This window comes from Macaca fascicularis, chromosome 14 (genome assembly GCF_037993035.2).
Source record: "Macaca fascicularis isolate 582-1 chromosome 14, T2T-MFA8v1.1".
NCBI lineage: Eukaryota > Metazoa > Chordata > Mammalia > Primates > Cercopithecidae > Macaca > Macaca fascicularis.
The window spans coordinates 72,297,672-72,310,951 of record NC_088388.1 but is presented as its reverse complement, the minus strand read 5'-3'; the positions used below and the strand labels follow the sequence as shown (position 1 = coordinate 72,310,951).

General features: G+C 38.9%; 1 protein-coding gene across 10 annotated transcripts in view; it reads left to right on the top strand.

The window, feature by feature from the left end:
• FAM168A (family with sequence similarity 168 member A) overlaps positions 1-13,280 on the top strand; it is a 198,485-nt gene that overhangs the window by 120,525 nt on the left and 64,680 nt on the right. For all 10 annotated transcript variants that reach the window (XM_065528705.2, XM_045371337.3, XM_074014688.1 and 7 more), the window contains one exon: positions 9,892-9,979. In XM_065528705.2, the coding sequence (XP_065384777.1) occupies positions 9,910-9,979 (70 nt within the window). In that variant the 5' untranslated portion in view covers positions 9,892-9,909. The remainder of the gene's footprint in view (positions 1-9,891; positions 9,980-13,280) is intronic.

Here is a 13,280-nt window from a genome sequence, read left to right as displayed (position 1 = left end):
CTTATTAAAAATTATTAACTATTTATTGAATCACCAACTTGTATTTTTAGTAGCTTTATTGAGGTTATAATTTATATATGATAAATGTACTCATTTTAAGTGTACAGTGTTTTTTTTAAGTGTACAGTGCTTTTTAGTAAATTTACAGAATTTTATAACTACCAAAAATCATTTTAGACCTTTTTTTCACACCAAAGAAATATCTTTCTTCTATCTGCAGTCAATCGCCATTCCTACTCTGAGTCCCAGATGATCAAAAATCTACTGTTTGCCTGTACAGATTTGTCTTTTCTGAACATTTCATACAAATGGAATCATGCAATATGTGTTCTTTTGCCCTGACTTCTTCCACTTAGCATAATATTTTCAAGGTTAATCCATGTTGTGACATGTATCAGTAGTTTGTTCCTTTTTATTGATATTGTTGATATTTAAAAATTTTTAATTTATTTTCTCACTGATTGGGGATTAAATATGCATCTTAATTTATTATAACTTATTGCATTTGTTACAGTCTAGTTCAGATGCAAATTAATGTAATTCAGTAAAATGTAGAAATGTTGCTCCAGTATAGCAGCATTCCCATACTTCCTTGCTTTGGACTCTTTGGTTTTTTGTAAATGTTATCTTTATATATCATAAGGCCAGCAATTCAGTTTTATAGTTAATTGTTTTATGCAATTGTCTTTTAAGCCAGTTAACACGAAAAATATTTATACTTTTTAAAATATATATATATCTATCTCTACATATCAGCTTTCCTGGTACTCTTTATTTTTGTGTGTGGACTTGAATTACTGTCTAGTATCACTCCTTTCAGTCATAAATACTTAGTATTTCTTTAGTATTTTTTGAAAGGCAGGTTGCTGGCAACGAATTGTCTCAATTATTTATCTGGGAATGTGTTTATTTTGACTTCAGTTTCAAAGGATAGTTTTGCTGGATTTCGGATTCTTGGTTGACAGGTTTTTTTTGTTTATTTTTTCAGCACATTGAATATACCAACCTCCTGTCTTCTGGCCTCCAGTCAGCTGTTAATCTTATTGTTATTCCCTTTTATCTTATGAGTTGTTTTCTCTTGCCACTTTTGAAATTTTCTCTTTGACTTTTAGGAGTTTTACCATATTGTGTCCGGTTATGGATCTTTTTGTGTTTATCCAACTTGAAGTTGATGATATTTCTTGGATGTGTAGTTTAATATGTGTTGTTGTTGTTGTCTTAATCAAATTTGGGAAGTTTTTGGACATTATGTCTTCTTTTTTTTTTTTCAATTTGCTGTATAATTTCTTTTTCTTCCCCCTTGACTTTTATTTTAGGTTCAGGGGTAACGTGCAGATTTGTTACATGGATAAATTGTGTGTCACTGGGATTTGGTGTACAAATGATTTCATCACCCAGGTAGCGAGCATAATACCTGACAGTTTTTTTTTTTTTGACTTTCACCCTCCTTCAACCTTCCCTGCTCAAGTAAGTCCTAATGTCTATTGTTCTCATCATCACGTCTATGTGTACTCAAATGTTTAGCTCCCACTTATAAGTGAGAATATGTGGTATTTGGTTTTGTGTTCCTGGGTTAATTTGCTTAGGATAATGACCTCCAGCTGCATCCATGTTACTGCAGAGAACATGATTTTGTTTTTTGTTTTATTTTTTTAATGGCATAGTGTTCCCATTTTTGCCACCTAATTTTCTTTCTCTCCTCTTTCTGTTTTGTTTTGCTTTCTATTTTGTTTTGCTTGCTAGTTTCTCACAGTTTATTTTTCTTCATTGTTTTCTTTTTGTTTTTCAGATTGTATAATTTCTATTGCTATGTCTTCAAGTTCAATGATTCTTCTGCCAGCTCATGTTTGCTTCTGAGCCTCTCTTGAATGATTCATTTCAGAATACAATTTCCATTTGGCTCTTTCTATTTTTATATATTTTTTTGATATTCTCTATTTGATAAGTTATACTTTCTTTTAATTCTTTAAGTGTGGTTTTCTTTATTTTTTTTTTAACATTTTTAATAGCTGCTTTGAAATATTTATCTGCTGATTCCAATATCTAGACCCCTGCAAGAACAAAATTTATTGTTACCTATTTTTTTCCCCCACAGATGGGGCATACTTTATTGTTTCTTTGCATGTTTCATGATTTTGTCCATATTGTTGAAAACTACATATTTTAGATAATACATTGTAGCAACTCTTGATTCAGATTCCACCCACCCACCCACCCCACGCCCGCCCCATGCCTGCCCCACCACCAGGAGGTTGTTGCTGGGATTTTTTGTTTAGTGACTTGCTCAGACTCTTCTGTAGAGTCTGTCTCCTTTGCAGTGTGATTTCTGATGTCTCTGGCCATATTTTTTTAATTACTGTTTTAATTTTTAAACTTGGCTTCCTAAAGGTCACCCCTGGGTTGGCACAGATTAGTGGCCATCCAATGTTTGATCAGGAGTTCTGCTTAAACGTAGGACAGGAAGGTTTCCACCCTTTACCAGTGGATCTGTATGTGGTTTAGGGAATGCATTTAAAATTCAGGCTATTTACAATTATGCTCTAACTTTTAGTTTTATGTTCAAGGCCTTAAATTCACCCAGAATCAGTAGATAGAGAAGGCCCTCTACAGACCGCTAGGGATCCTGTGAAAGTTTATCAAGACCCACTATGGTTGTTGTGTTCCCCAGAACTCCCTTTAAAAATTCTGGCTTATCTGCAGGTCTGTTGCCTGCACCAATTAGTATTATGACCTCAGAGTAGCTGCAGTAGTGGCCTTCCTGGATTATTTGCTGTTGTTCCCCAAATTGCCTCACTATTGTTTTTGACAATGACTCTGGGCATAGGATTTTCTGTGCTCAGTTTCAAATTAAATCAGCCCACTCTGGTAGCAGTAGTCCTTGTAGCCTGGTCTAGCCTGCCTTAGTAGCAGGCCCCCTATGGAGCTGGGGATTGGGATAGGGGCAGCCCCAGGGTAAAATGCCACGGACTTTCACTGTTCTTAATGTGGTTCAGAAGTTTTTCTTGAATAGACGTTTCATACTTTGGCCCAAAATGGTTGTTTTTTACCATTTCGTCTCATTTTATTTTTGCTTTTGGGGGAAAGGGTTTGCTAAGCACTTTGTTCCAGAAGTTCCACCTCCTTCTATTACTTTTGGCATTTTAATTTTTATTTAACTTTTAAACTTTCCTAGCTAGACCATAGCCTCTTTTAGGCAAACACAATCTTTTTCCTTTCCCAACAGTATCTATCCCAGAATGCATTAAACCTTTAAGCTTTAGTTTCTTGGTCTCTCAAATGAAATTAATAATCTTTGCATTGCTTACTTCAAGGGACCAAGTGAGATAATGATTAAAATCTCATTGTAAACTCTAAAGCACTGCGTAAGTGGTAAAATTACTTGAACAATTTACCATTTTACCATTTTTCAAATGGTAGAATTTCAAAGAATTTTATCATTTTAGTTTGCAAAATGTAGTAGTAGTTTGCAAACTAAAACACTAATTTTAAACACTGCAACATGTTGTGCAAATATTACTTTAATCTCTGGACTTTTTTGCTTGTCATTTAATGGTCATAGATTTTGTTATTTTGAAAGAAATAGTTCAGATGTTTTTGAGGGTAGCAGGAAGCCATTTGCAGAACAGTGGGTAGGAGTCTAGAAGTGAAAAATCAGCTTCACCAGGAGGAATCTTTAGCACCTCTCTTTTCTCTCTCACATACCATGCAACTACTGGGCCTTACCATTGCTTTTTTTGCCCAAGATGAGCTCCTAGTAGAGGCTTCTCTGGGCATTGGAAGCAGCTGCTGGAGAGATAGGGAGCCAAGAAGTTGACTGGGATATGCCAAGAAATGCCAAACATCTTGAAGTTTTTTTCACAGTTTTATTTTGGAGAAGCATGAAAGCTCATTGTTCATTCAACTAGTATGCATTTAGTGCCTGTTTTGTGCCAGTAATATTCTGTGCACTGGGGATACAAGATAAACCGAATCTCATTCTCATGTATCTTACTCTAATGGGGGAAAGAATAAACAAGAAAATAGGTCAGACAGTAATAGGTATTGTAGTGGTTTGATTGTCTAAAACTTACGCTGAAATTTAATTGCCCATGTAACAGTATTGGGAGGTGGGGCCTTTAAGAGGTACTTTGGTTCTGGGGGCCCCGTCCTCAGAGGTGGGCTTAATGTCTTTTTAAACAGGCTTTTGAGGAGCCAGCTTTCAGGGAGCTACTTGGGAGACTAGGGCAGGAGGATCACTTGAGCCCAGCAGTTTGAAGCTGTAGTGTGCCATAACTGTGCCTGTGAATAGACATTGCAGTCCAGCCTGAACAACATAGTAAGACCCCCATCTCTTTTTTAAAAAATCATTTTTTAAAAAAACTTTCAGGAATAGATTCTCTCTCTTGCCCTTCCATTTTCTGCCATGGGATGATGTAGCAAGAAGTCCCTTGCCAGATGCTGTCCCCCTTGATCTTGGACTTCCCATGCTCCAGAACTGTGAGAAATAAATTTCTGTTCATTGTTAATTACCTAGTCTCAGGTATTCTGTTATAGCAGCACAAAACAGACGAAAATAGGTATAAATGAGAAAAGTAAGCCAGGCGCAGTGGCCCATGTTTGTAATCCCAGCACTTTGGGAGGCCGAGGTGGGTGGATCACTTGAGGTCAGGAGTTTGAGACCAGCCTGGCCAACATGGTGAAACCCCGTCTCTACTAAAAATACAAAAATTAGTTGGGCTTGGTGGCAGGTACCAGTAATCCCAGCTACTTGGGAGACTGACACAGGAGAATTGCTTGAACCTGGGAGGCAGAGGTTGCAGTGAGCCGAGATTGCGTCACTGTACTCCAGCCTGGGCAACAGAGAAAGACTCTGTTCCCCCCCCCCCCCGCCCCCCCACAAAAGGGGGAGGTTAGAAAGTATGAGAGAACAGAGAATAACAGCACGTGGAGGACCTATTTGAGATAAGTTGGTTAAAAAAGGCATTTCTGATAAGGTGACATTGGAGCAGAGACCTGAATGAAGTAAGAAACTGTGCCATTTGGATACCTGGGGAAAAGGGCATCATAGGTGTGGGGAAAAAGCAAGTGCAAAGACCAAGAGGCACAAGCATGCATGGTGTCTTAGGGAACAACAAGGAAGTCATTGTGATTGAAGTGAAGAAAACAAAAAGATAGTAGTAGAAGTTGCAACCAGAGAGGTAATCACATAAGGCCATATCATACAGTTATAACTGCCCATGGTGCCCAGCAGTGACCCAGCAGGTGCCAGGTACTGTGGTAGATATGAACTGCCTCCATGTTGGGATCTGTTAGGGTCCAAGCAGAGCACTTAGGCTCTTGAGTTGAACAAGGGTTTGAGGCCTACTGTTCCAGAGGCGAACCTAGAACTGGGGTAGGTGACTGGAGAGCCTGGGAGCCTCATCTAGTATAGTGAAAGTAGCTTGGACATTGAAATCAAACAGATTTGGCTTTGAAATGGGCTTTTCCTCACTTCTTAGTTATGAGATCTTGGGCTAGTCATTTCATTTTTTTTTTTTTACTTCAGTTTACTTATCTGTAATATAATAAAAATAACACTTATTTTGCAAGTATTATAAGACTTATAGGGACTTAATAAGTCCTTAGCACAGTACCTGTCACATGGTAGGTGTTCAGTAAATGGTAGCTGCTGGTAGTAGGGGTAGTATTTATTTATTTTCTTTTTTCCTTTTTTTAACCTCCACAGAACCCCCAAAGAGGTAATGTTTATGGTAGTGCTAATGGTTAACCTTCTATAGGGTGTTTATTGTGTATCAAACATTGTTCTAAGCAAAATTCTTAGGCATCTCCAATCTAAGTCCAAATCCAGATTTCTGTTCTTCACCCAAAACCTACTCCTCTCATAGTTCTCACCAGTAAATGGCATTTTTATTATTCCAGTTTCTCAAGCCTTGGCATCATTCTTGATGTCTTTCTTCCTCTCATACCTTATATTAAATCCGTTAGCAATTCCTATCATCTTGATCTTCAAAATATATAAAAAACACGACTAGTTTCTACCACCACCACCACCACTGCTACTGCCACCATCATCTTTCATCTAAACTGTTTCTAAAACCTCCTGACTGCCCTGCTTCTCTTCTTGCTTTCCTGCTGTCTGATCTCAGTACAACAATCTACCTCTTCTTAAAATGAAGACGAATAATTTCACTCTGCTTTGTAAAACAGTCCTGTGGCTTCCCATCTTATTTAGAAAAAAACAAAGTTTGTATAGTGGCCTACAAGGCCCTGCATGATTTGGCCTTCATTACCTATCTGATCTTACTTCGTATTCTTCCCCTTCATTTACTCCACTTCAGTTGAACTGGCCTCTAAGCTATTTCTCAAAAATGCTTCTACTTTGGGGGCATTTGCATTTGCTGTTTCCTCTACTTAGACAGTTTCTTCCCAGAGATCTCCATGGCTTGCTCCTTCAACTTATTCAGGTCTTTGCTCAGATGTCACTCAATGACACTTTCTCTAATTATCTTATTTAAAATTGCAACAGCCTGCCCTTAGCACTCCCTAAACAGCTTGAGTGGATTTCTTTACAGGAGCGGTCCCCAACCTTTTTGGCACGGGACAGTTGTTCCATGGACCAGGGGTATGTGTAGGGTTGGGGCAGAGAGGGGGGGCGTTAGATTTTCACAAGGAGCACACAATCTAGATTCCCTCATATATGCAGTTCACAGTAGGATTCACGCTCCTATGAAAATTTAATGCCACCGCCGATCCGACAGGAGGTGAGCTCAGGTGGTAATGCTTGCTTGCCTGCTGCTCACCTCCTGCTGTACTGCCTGGTTCCTAACAGGCCATGGACTGATGCTGGTCCATGGCCCCAGGGTTGGGAACCCCTGCTTTACAGTTTTTATTGCCATCTGAAAAAAAATCTTTCACTTGAAAAAAAATCTCTCTTTCTTCCTCCTCCCAACTAGCATGTAAGCAGAAATTTTTGTTGTTCTTGTTCTCTGCTGTATCTCAACTCCCCTAGACAGCCTATATGAGAGAAGTGGCATTTGGGAAAGAAAGTCTAAGGCATGGTCCTCAAACTGGGCATCAGAATCTCCTTGGGAACATAAATACACAGATTTCTGAGCAACATCCCAGATAGAGCATAAAGGATCTTGTATACTCTGTGAAAGAGTTTGGATTTTATTCGTAAGGCTTTTGAAGAAGGCGGGGTGGTATTAACTACAAATGTATAAGATAACTTTTTGGGGTAATGAAAATATTTTATATCTTGATTGTGGTGATGTTTGTACAACTGAATACATTTTTCAGGGGCTAATAGAACTATATACCTAAAAGAGGTAAAATTTTACTATACGTAAATTATACTTTAATAAACCTATCATTTAAAAAAATTTTTTTACAAAGTATGTTTTTTGTTTTTTCCCCCATTTTGCGGTTAGAGGAAACAGAGACTCAGAAGTTAAGGGACTACCCTGTGATTGCATCGTGGTATGTGGTAGTTCCAGGATTTGAACCTAAATCTGCCTGATTGTAGAGTTTATGATCTTCCTACTCATTTTTAGCCTGTCCCTGAAACTATTAACAGTACAGATTTTGTTATAAAAGACCAACCTTCCTTTAGAAGCTAGGAATCCTGTCTGCCCTTGAGCAGCTCCCTAGAAGTGGTTGTCATATTCTAAATTTTGAAACCCTGGCAGATCTCATTTCTGTCAGTCATTAGTTGAGACTGGAATTGATGCTGTTATGGAGTGCTACCCCAGGCATGATCTCCTCCTGTGGCAGTGGCCCTCATTTTGGAGCAGCAGGAGACCAGTTTCAAAGCTGATGAGTTTCTTTGATTATGAAAAGCAATTTTGTACTTTGTCCAATCAGCAACACAGAGTTTCTTCTCAGTAGGAGAGTGCTCAGATGTTTACAGGCAAGTTGTACTGCTTAGCACTTGTCTTAGTCCTTTTCGTGCTGCTATAGCAGAATACCACAGACTGGGTAATTTATAACGAATGGAAATGTATTGGCTCATAGTTTTGAAGGCTGGGAAGTCCAATACCAGGGTACAAGCATCTGTCAAGGGCCTTCTTGCTGTGCTATCCCATGGTAGAAGAAAGAAGGGCAAAAAGAGGGTGACAGAGAGCAAGAGGGGGCCAAACGCATCCTTTTATAAGGAACCCATGCCCACCGTGATAAACCCACTCCTGCAATAATGGCATTAACCCATTCATCAGGGCAGATCCCTCATGGCCTAATCATCTTTTAACAGTCCCACCTCTTAATTACTGTTAAAATGGTTATTAAGCTTCCAGCACGTGCTTTCTGGGGGGAAACATTCACACCACTGCAGCACTTTATCAGTCTTCCTCACCTTGATGTACCAGGCAAAGAACTGGTTGGGGAGAAGAGAGACCCAAAGCCAAAAGAGTACAAGTAGTCTCTGTGTTGCTGTTGTCACATGGGCAACATTGTCACATCATCATTGTTTACATTTGCATGTCACTTGACAGTTTGCAACTTATTTTAACATCTATGATCTCTTTTCATTTTTAATGTCTTAGTATTCTGTGAGGAGAGTGCTTTTATTTAGAGAGAGTGCATGTTACTTGGGTATATTTTTAGATAACTCTGGCTGTGAGAATATTTTTTTCCTTTAACTGAAATGTATATAACTCCTTTAACTTTCATCCTCAAGTTGTTCTAGTTTCAGTTTGTTGGCTGATGGTAATTTTATCTAGCTCGTTGCCCTGGGGTAGTTTGCTAGGGCTACACATCAGGTACATTTTAGGACATTCTGTTCTCTGAAATTGGCCAGTGGCATTTTCCCTTTTGCTTATCTGTTGGTCCCAGCTTCTTCTCCTTGTTAGCCCCCCTTTTCTCCACATCTCATTTTGGAACCCTAGACAGACTAATCGCAGAGCAGTGTCATCACACCAGCTGTTCACTGCCTGCCTTCAACGTTTGACTTGTTTCCGATTTTGAAGTGATACAAGAGAAGTTAATGACCTAAAAAATTGCCCATCTATCTTGTGAACCTAGTTAGGAAGGAACTGTTTGATTTTTATGATGAGTAAATAATATATTTGGAGACACATTTACAAATGTGTCAGGCTATATAGTAAGGAAAGGCTCCCTAAACAAGGTGGGACAAATTGGCTGGCTAATAGAGCTTAATGACAGATTTTCCATTAATCAGAATGGAGAATGTGCTTCATTAAGATAATTAACAGAGCACTTGTGCAGGTGATACTTATTGCACACAAATTTCTAAGTTTATTTCTTTCCCTTGAATAAATTTGGAGAGAAATCCTAGCTGTATTTCTTTGTCTGCATTAAAATTATCAGTGGCAACAAATTCCCTTTTTTGTTTTTAAAGCTGCTGGTAACTGGTATCTTGTCCTCTGCAGGTGTAAGGGGCAGATGAGACGCTGCTTTTCCTTCCAGCAGTCTGTTTGCTCATCATCAGGCACCAGGCTCCACTAGTGAACCATGGAAAGCATATCCTTTTCCAACTCTTAAACTAACAACACTGGAATTAGAAAGGACCTCAGAAATCTTAAACTAATTCATTTTGTATCAGGACATTGAAGTCCAGACAGGGGAAGTGACATGGCCAGTGCCACATAGTACTCTATCTAGTGCCAGAGCTGTCTGTGGGATAGTGGGACTAACACTGAACTGAGAGCCAAAATGCCTGGGTTGACATTAGGCAAGTTATATTACTTCCTTGCTCCTTACTATTTTCATCTGTAAAATGGGGAAAGTATTTAGCATAGGGCCAAGCACAAGCAAATTAGCTTTTTTGTTTAGTCTTCTTTCCACTATACCCTGATGCTTTCCTTTCAGGGAAAACTGAAGATTATAGAGGAGAAGCTGATGTCAGGAAGAATGAACAATCAATAACCAGTGCTGTTTTGTTTGTTTTCTCTGTAGGATCCTCAGTCTTCCACAATGAACCCTGTTTACAGCCCCGTGCAGCCTGGGGCTCCTTATGGCAACCCTAAGAACATGGCCTACACGGGTGAGTAGTGTGAGAATGGCTCTCATTTGGAGAAATAGTAGTTAAGGATATTACCAAATAACTTGCTCATCCTCCTAACATACACCTCCAAAAGTCTTGGTAAAGTTTGGGAACATGCAGAAGATATGTCTGAGGTCCAGTAGAAAGATCTCAGAGAACCTGTTGTGTGGTTGTTTCCAAACTTTGTTCTACAAAAATACCAGGAGAGTGTTTTAGAGAGTCCATAAACATTTGATTTGATTATTTTAAAATATTGAGAACTATTTTTATAAAACATGAATATGTGTTAGATGATCAGTGTGTTAAGCTTCTAAGAATGCCTGTTAATTTTTTTTAAATGCTACCATTTACATCTGCTTATGTTTTTAAATCAGGGTTTTCTCAGTGCTATGCAATCAAATTAACATTCAGAAATATATTGGAGTTTGAGCCTGATATAACTGTAACTGTTATCCCTAAGTTTCTGTTTCACATGTTTGTGTTTATCACAATAGTTTCATTGTCCTTATTACTTAACCTTAACAGTAAATATTTTCTGTTTGAATTTCTATTTGTATATTTATTCTAACAAAATTAATTTCCAGTAACCAGGACTCATGGGGCAGTACTCTACACCCTACTAGCTCATGGAGCTTGTTGCTTTTCCACTTTCCAGTTCAGAGTGTTCCAGCAACTTAAATTCCTTTGCCAGAGGGAACTGAACTGCTTTGGCAGACAGAGCCCAGGGGAACCCTGTGGAGCTTTGGTTTCCTATTTGCTCTGATCCTGGCTGCCTTCATTCTTACTAAGTTGCTAAACTAGAGAAGGAAGAGAACAGTTGCATTTATCTATTGATTTACATCAAGATTAAGCAATGCAAATCTGGAAGGGGAATTGATTTTGTCAAATTTTCCAAATTTCCAAAATTGGAAAGGGAACAGACTTTATCTCTGCTTGGCACATAGTAGGACTTTGTAATGTGTTTTGACTGACTGGACAACAACCAGGTTCAAATCCCCGCTCTGTCAGAAGAATAGCTGGGTGACTTTGGACAACTTGCCCTAACCTCCCCAGACTTAATTTCTTTGATAAACTGGGATAATATTATCTATTTCATACTAGATAATTCTGGGAATGGGACAAAATATTATCCATTTCATAGGACAGTTGTGAGAATCAAACAAGGTTATTTGTACTCCTGTAGAGGGAAGGAGGATATTTTTTTGTTTCTACTAATCACCAAGGAATATTATGAGCCTGGAACTGTTTTAAGTTAATTCCCTGCTGTAGATTCTAGGACCACACAGATAGTATAAACTCCACATAAGTAGTATAAATTCAGACTTCATACAGGCCAAGGTTTCAAATTTGTAGGGAGACTTTTTATTTTTTAACCCAACCTTGACTGTTGTATCTCTGTACTTTTGGGTTTTTTTTTTTCTTTTTTTAACTGACAGTATGACTCCTCCAAGGTCCCAGCTTTGTGCAGGGGAATTTGAGTTGCAGCTCTTGGATGCTCCAGGGCCCACAGCCTATCTCCTACCCCTGGTGGCTATAAAAAGCAAGCCCTTTGAGTGCCTAGACTAAAAAATCTCCCCAAAGCAGCCTGATAACAGCTCACTACATAGACTTCCTGATTTTTAGTTTCCTCTTTATTTTTTGAGTAGTAGGGATTCCTTTTTCTTTCTTAAAATCTCAACTCTGCCTCATAGGATGTTTGTTATACTTCATCCAGCTTTTCTAGGTATTATGCAGTAGGCAGATTTTCAGGTTATTTTTCTTCTGTGTTACTGGAAATGGAAGATCTAAGTGAAGATAATTTATAAACAAATGCCAAATATAGTACGTTAGAGTAAACATTTATATGGTTATGTTAAAAGTCTTATCATTTGGTAAGAACATACTAGGTACTATATATTATAATCTTATTAATCATAAATGCTGTAGCTTTTATAGATAAAAAACTATGGTAGTTTAATTCAGGTCATGTGACTTGACTAATGTATATAGCTTCTAAGGGGTGAGAAAATACTTGAACTCAATTCTTTGTGGTTTCAAAGTATATGTGCTTTCTGTTACAGTAAGCTAATCTGTCTTAAAATATGTGCTACTTTCTCTCTTCTCCATGATAAATTAAAGAAGAGAATTGTCTTTTTCGTTTCTAGGACTAGGAAAGCTTCCCTTTGAGGAGCTAGAAGCCTGTTCCTGCCCAGCAGTTTGGGGTAGGCTCAGGAGGGCAAAAGTACAGGGGGTCAAGTCCACTGTAGTGTCATCTGCTTCCGAGGAAATGGGATGGTGGCCGCAGGGAACAGAGGAGTCAGAAACACTCCTGGTTTGAAATTATCTTGAAGTCTGAAGATGGGAAATAAAATATAGCTTTGTGGTACAATGTATTCCAGTAAGCAGCTGTCTTCTAGCCAGTTGACAGTGTTCTTTCTCTCTCTCTCTCTCTCCCTTTGAAAGCCCCTTTACTGAGTTCTTACTGTGTGCCAAAACCTGAGCTCAGTATTTTTTTTTTTTTTTTGAGATGGAGTCTCGCTCTGTTGCCTAGGCTGGAGTGCAGTGGTGCGATTTCCGCTCACTGCAAGCTCCGCCACCTCCCGGGTTCACGCCATTCTCCTGCCTCAGCCTCCTGAGAAGCTGGGACTACAGGTGCCCGCCACCACGCCCGGCTAATTTTTTTGTATTTTTAGTAGAGACAGGGTTTCACCATGTTTGCCAGGATGATCTCGATCTCCTGACCTCATGATCCGCCCACCTTGGCCTCCCAAAGTGCTGGGATTACAGGCGTGAGCCACCATGCCCGGCCTGAGCTCAGTATTTTACAAAAAATACCTATTTTTACACTTGCAGCAATCTTATAACATGGTTTTAACTAGCTCCTTATATATTTTGGCAGAGTGAATTTAGAGAACGTAATATGCCATATACTTTCAAATGTCTAAGCATAGACTATATATTATGAACTGAATGTTTGTGTCCCTCCAAAATCTGTATGTTGAAACCCTTAATCCCTAGTGGGATGGTAATTGGAGATTGAACCGTTGTAGGTTTAGATGAGGTCATGAGGTTGAGCCTTCATGATGGGATTAGTTCCCTTAGAAGAAGAGACACCAGAGCTCTTTCTGCTATGTAACAACACAGCAAGAAGGTAACCATCTGCAAGCCAGGAAGGGAGTCATTACTGGAACCTGACCATGCTGGCACCCTAATCTTAGACTTCCACCCTCCAGAACTATGAGAAATAAATGTCTGTTGCTTAAGCCACCCAGTCTGGTATTTTGTTATGACAACTCAAGCTGATTCGGACAGATAATGAGTA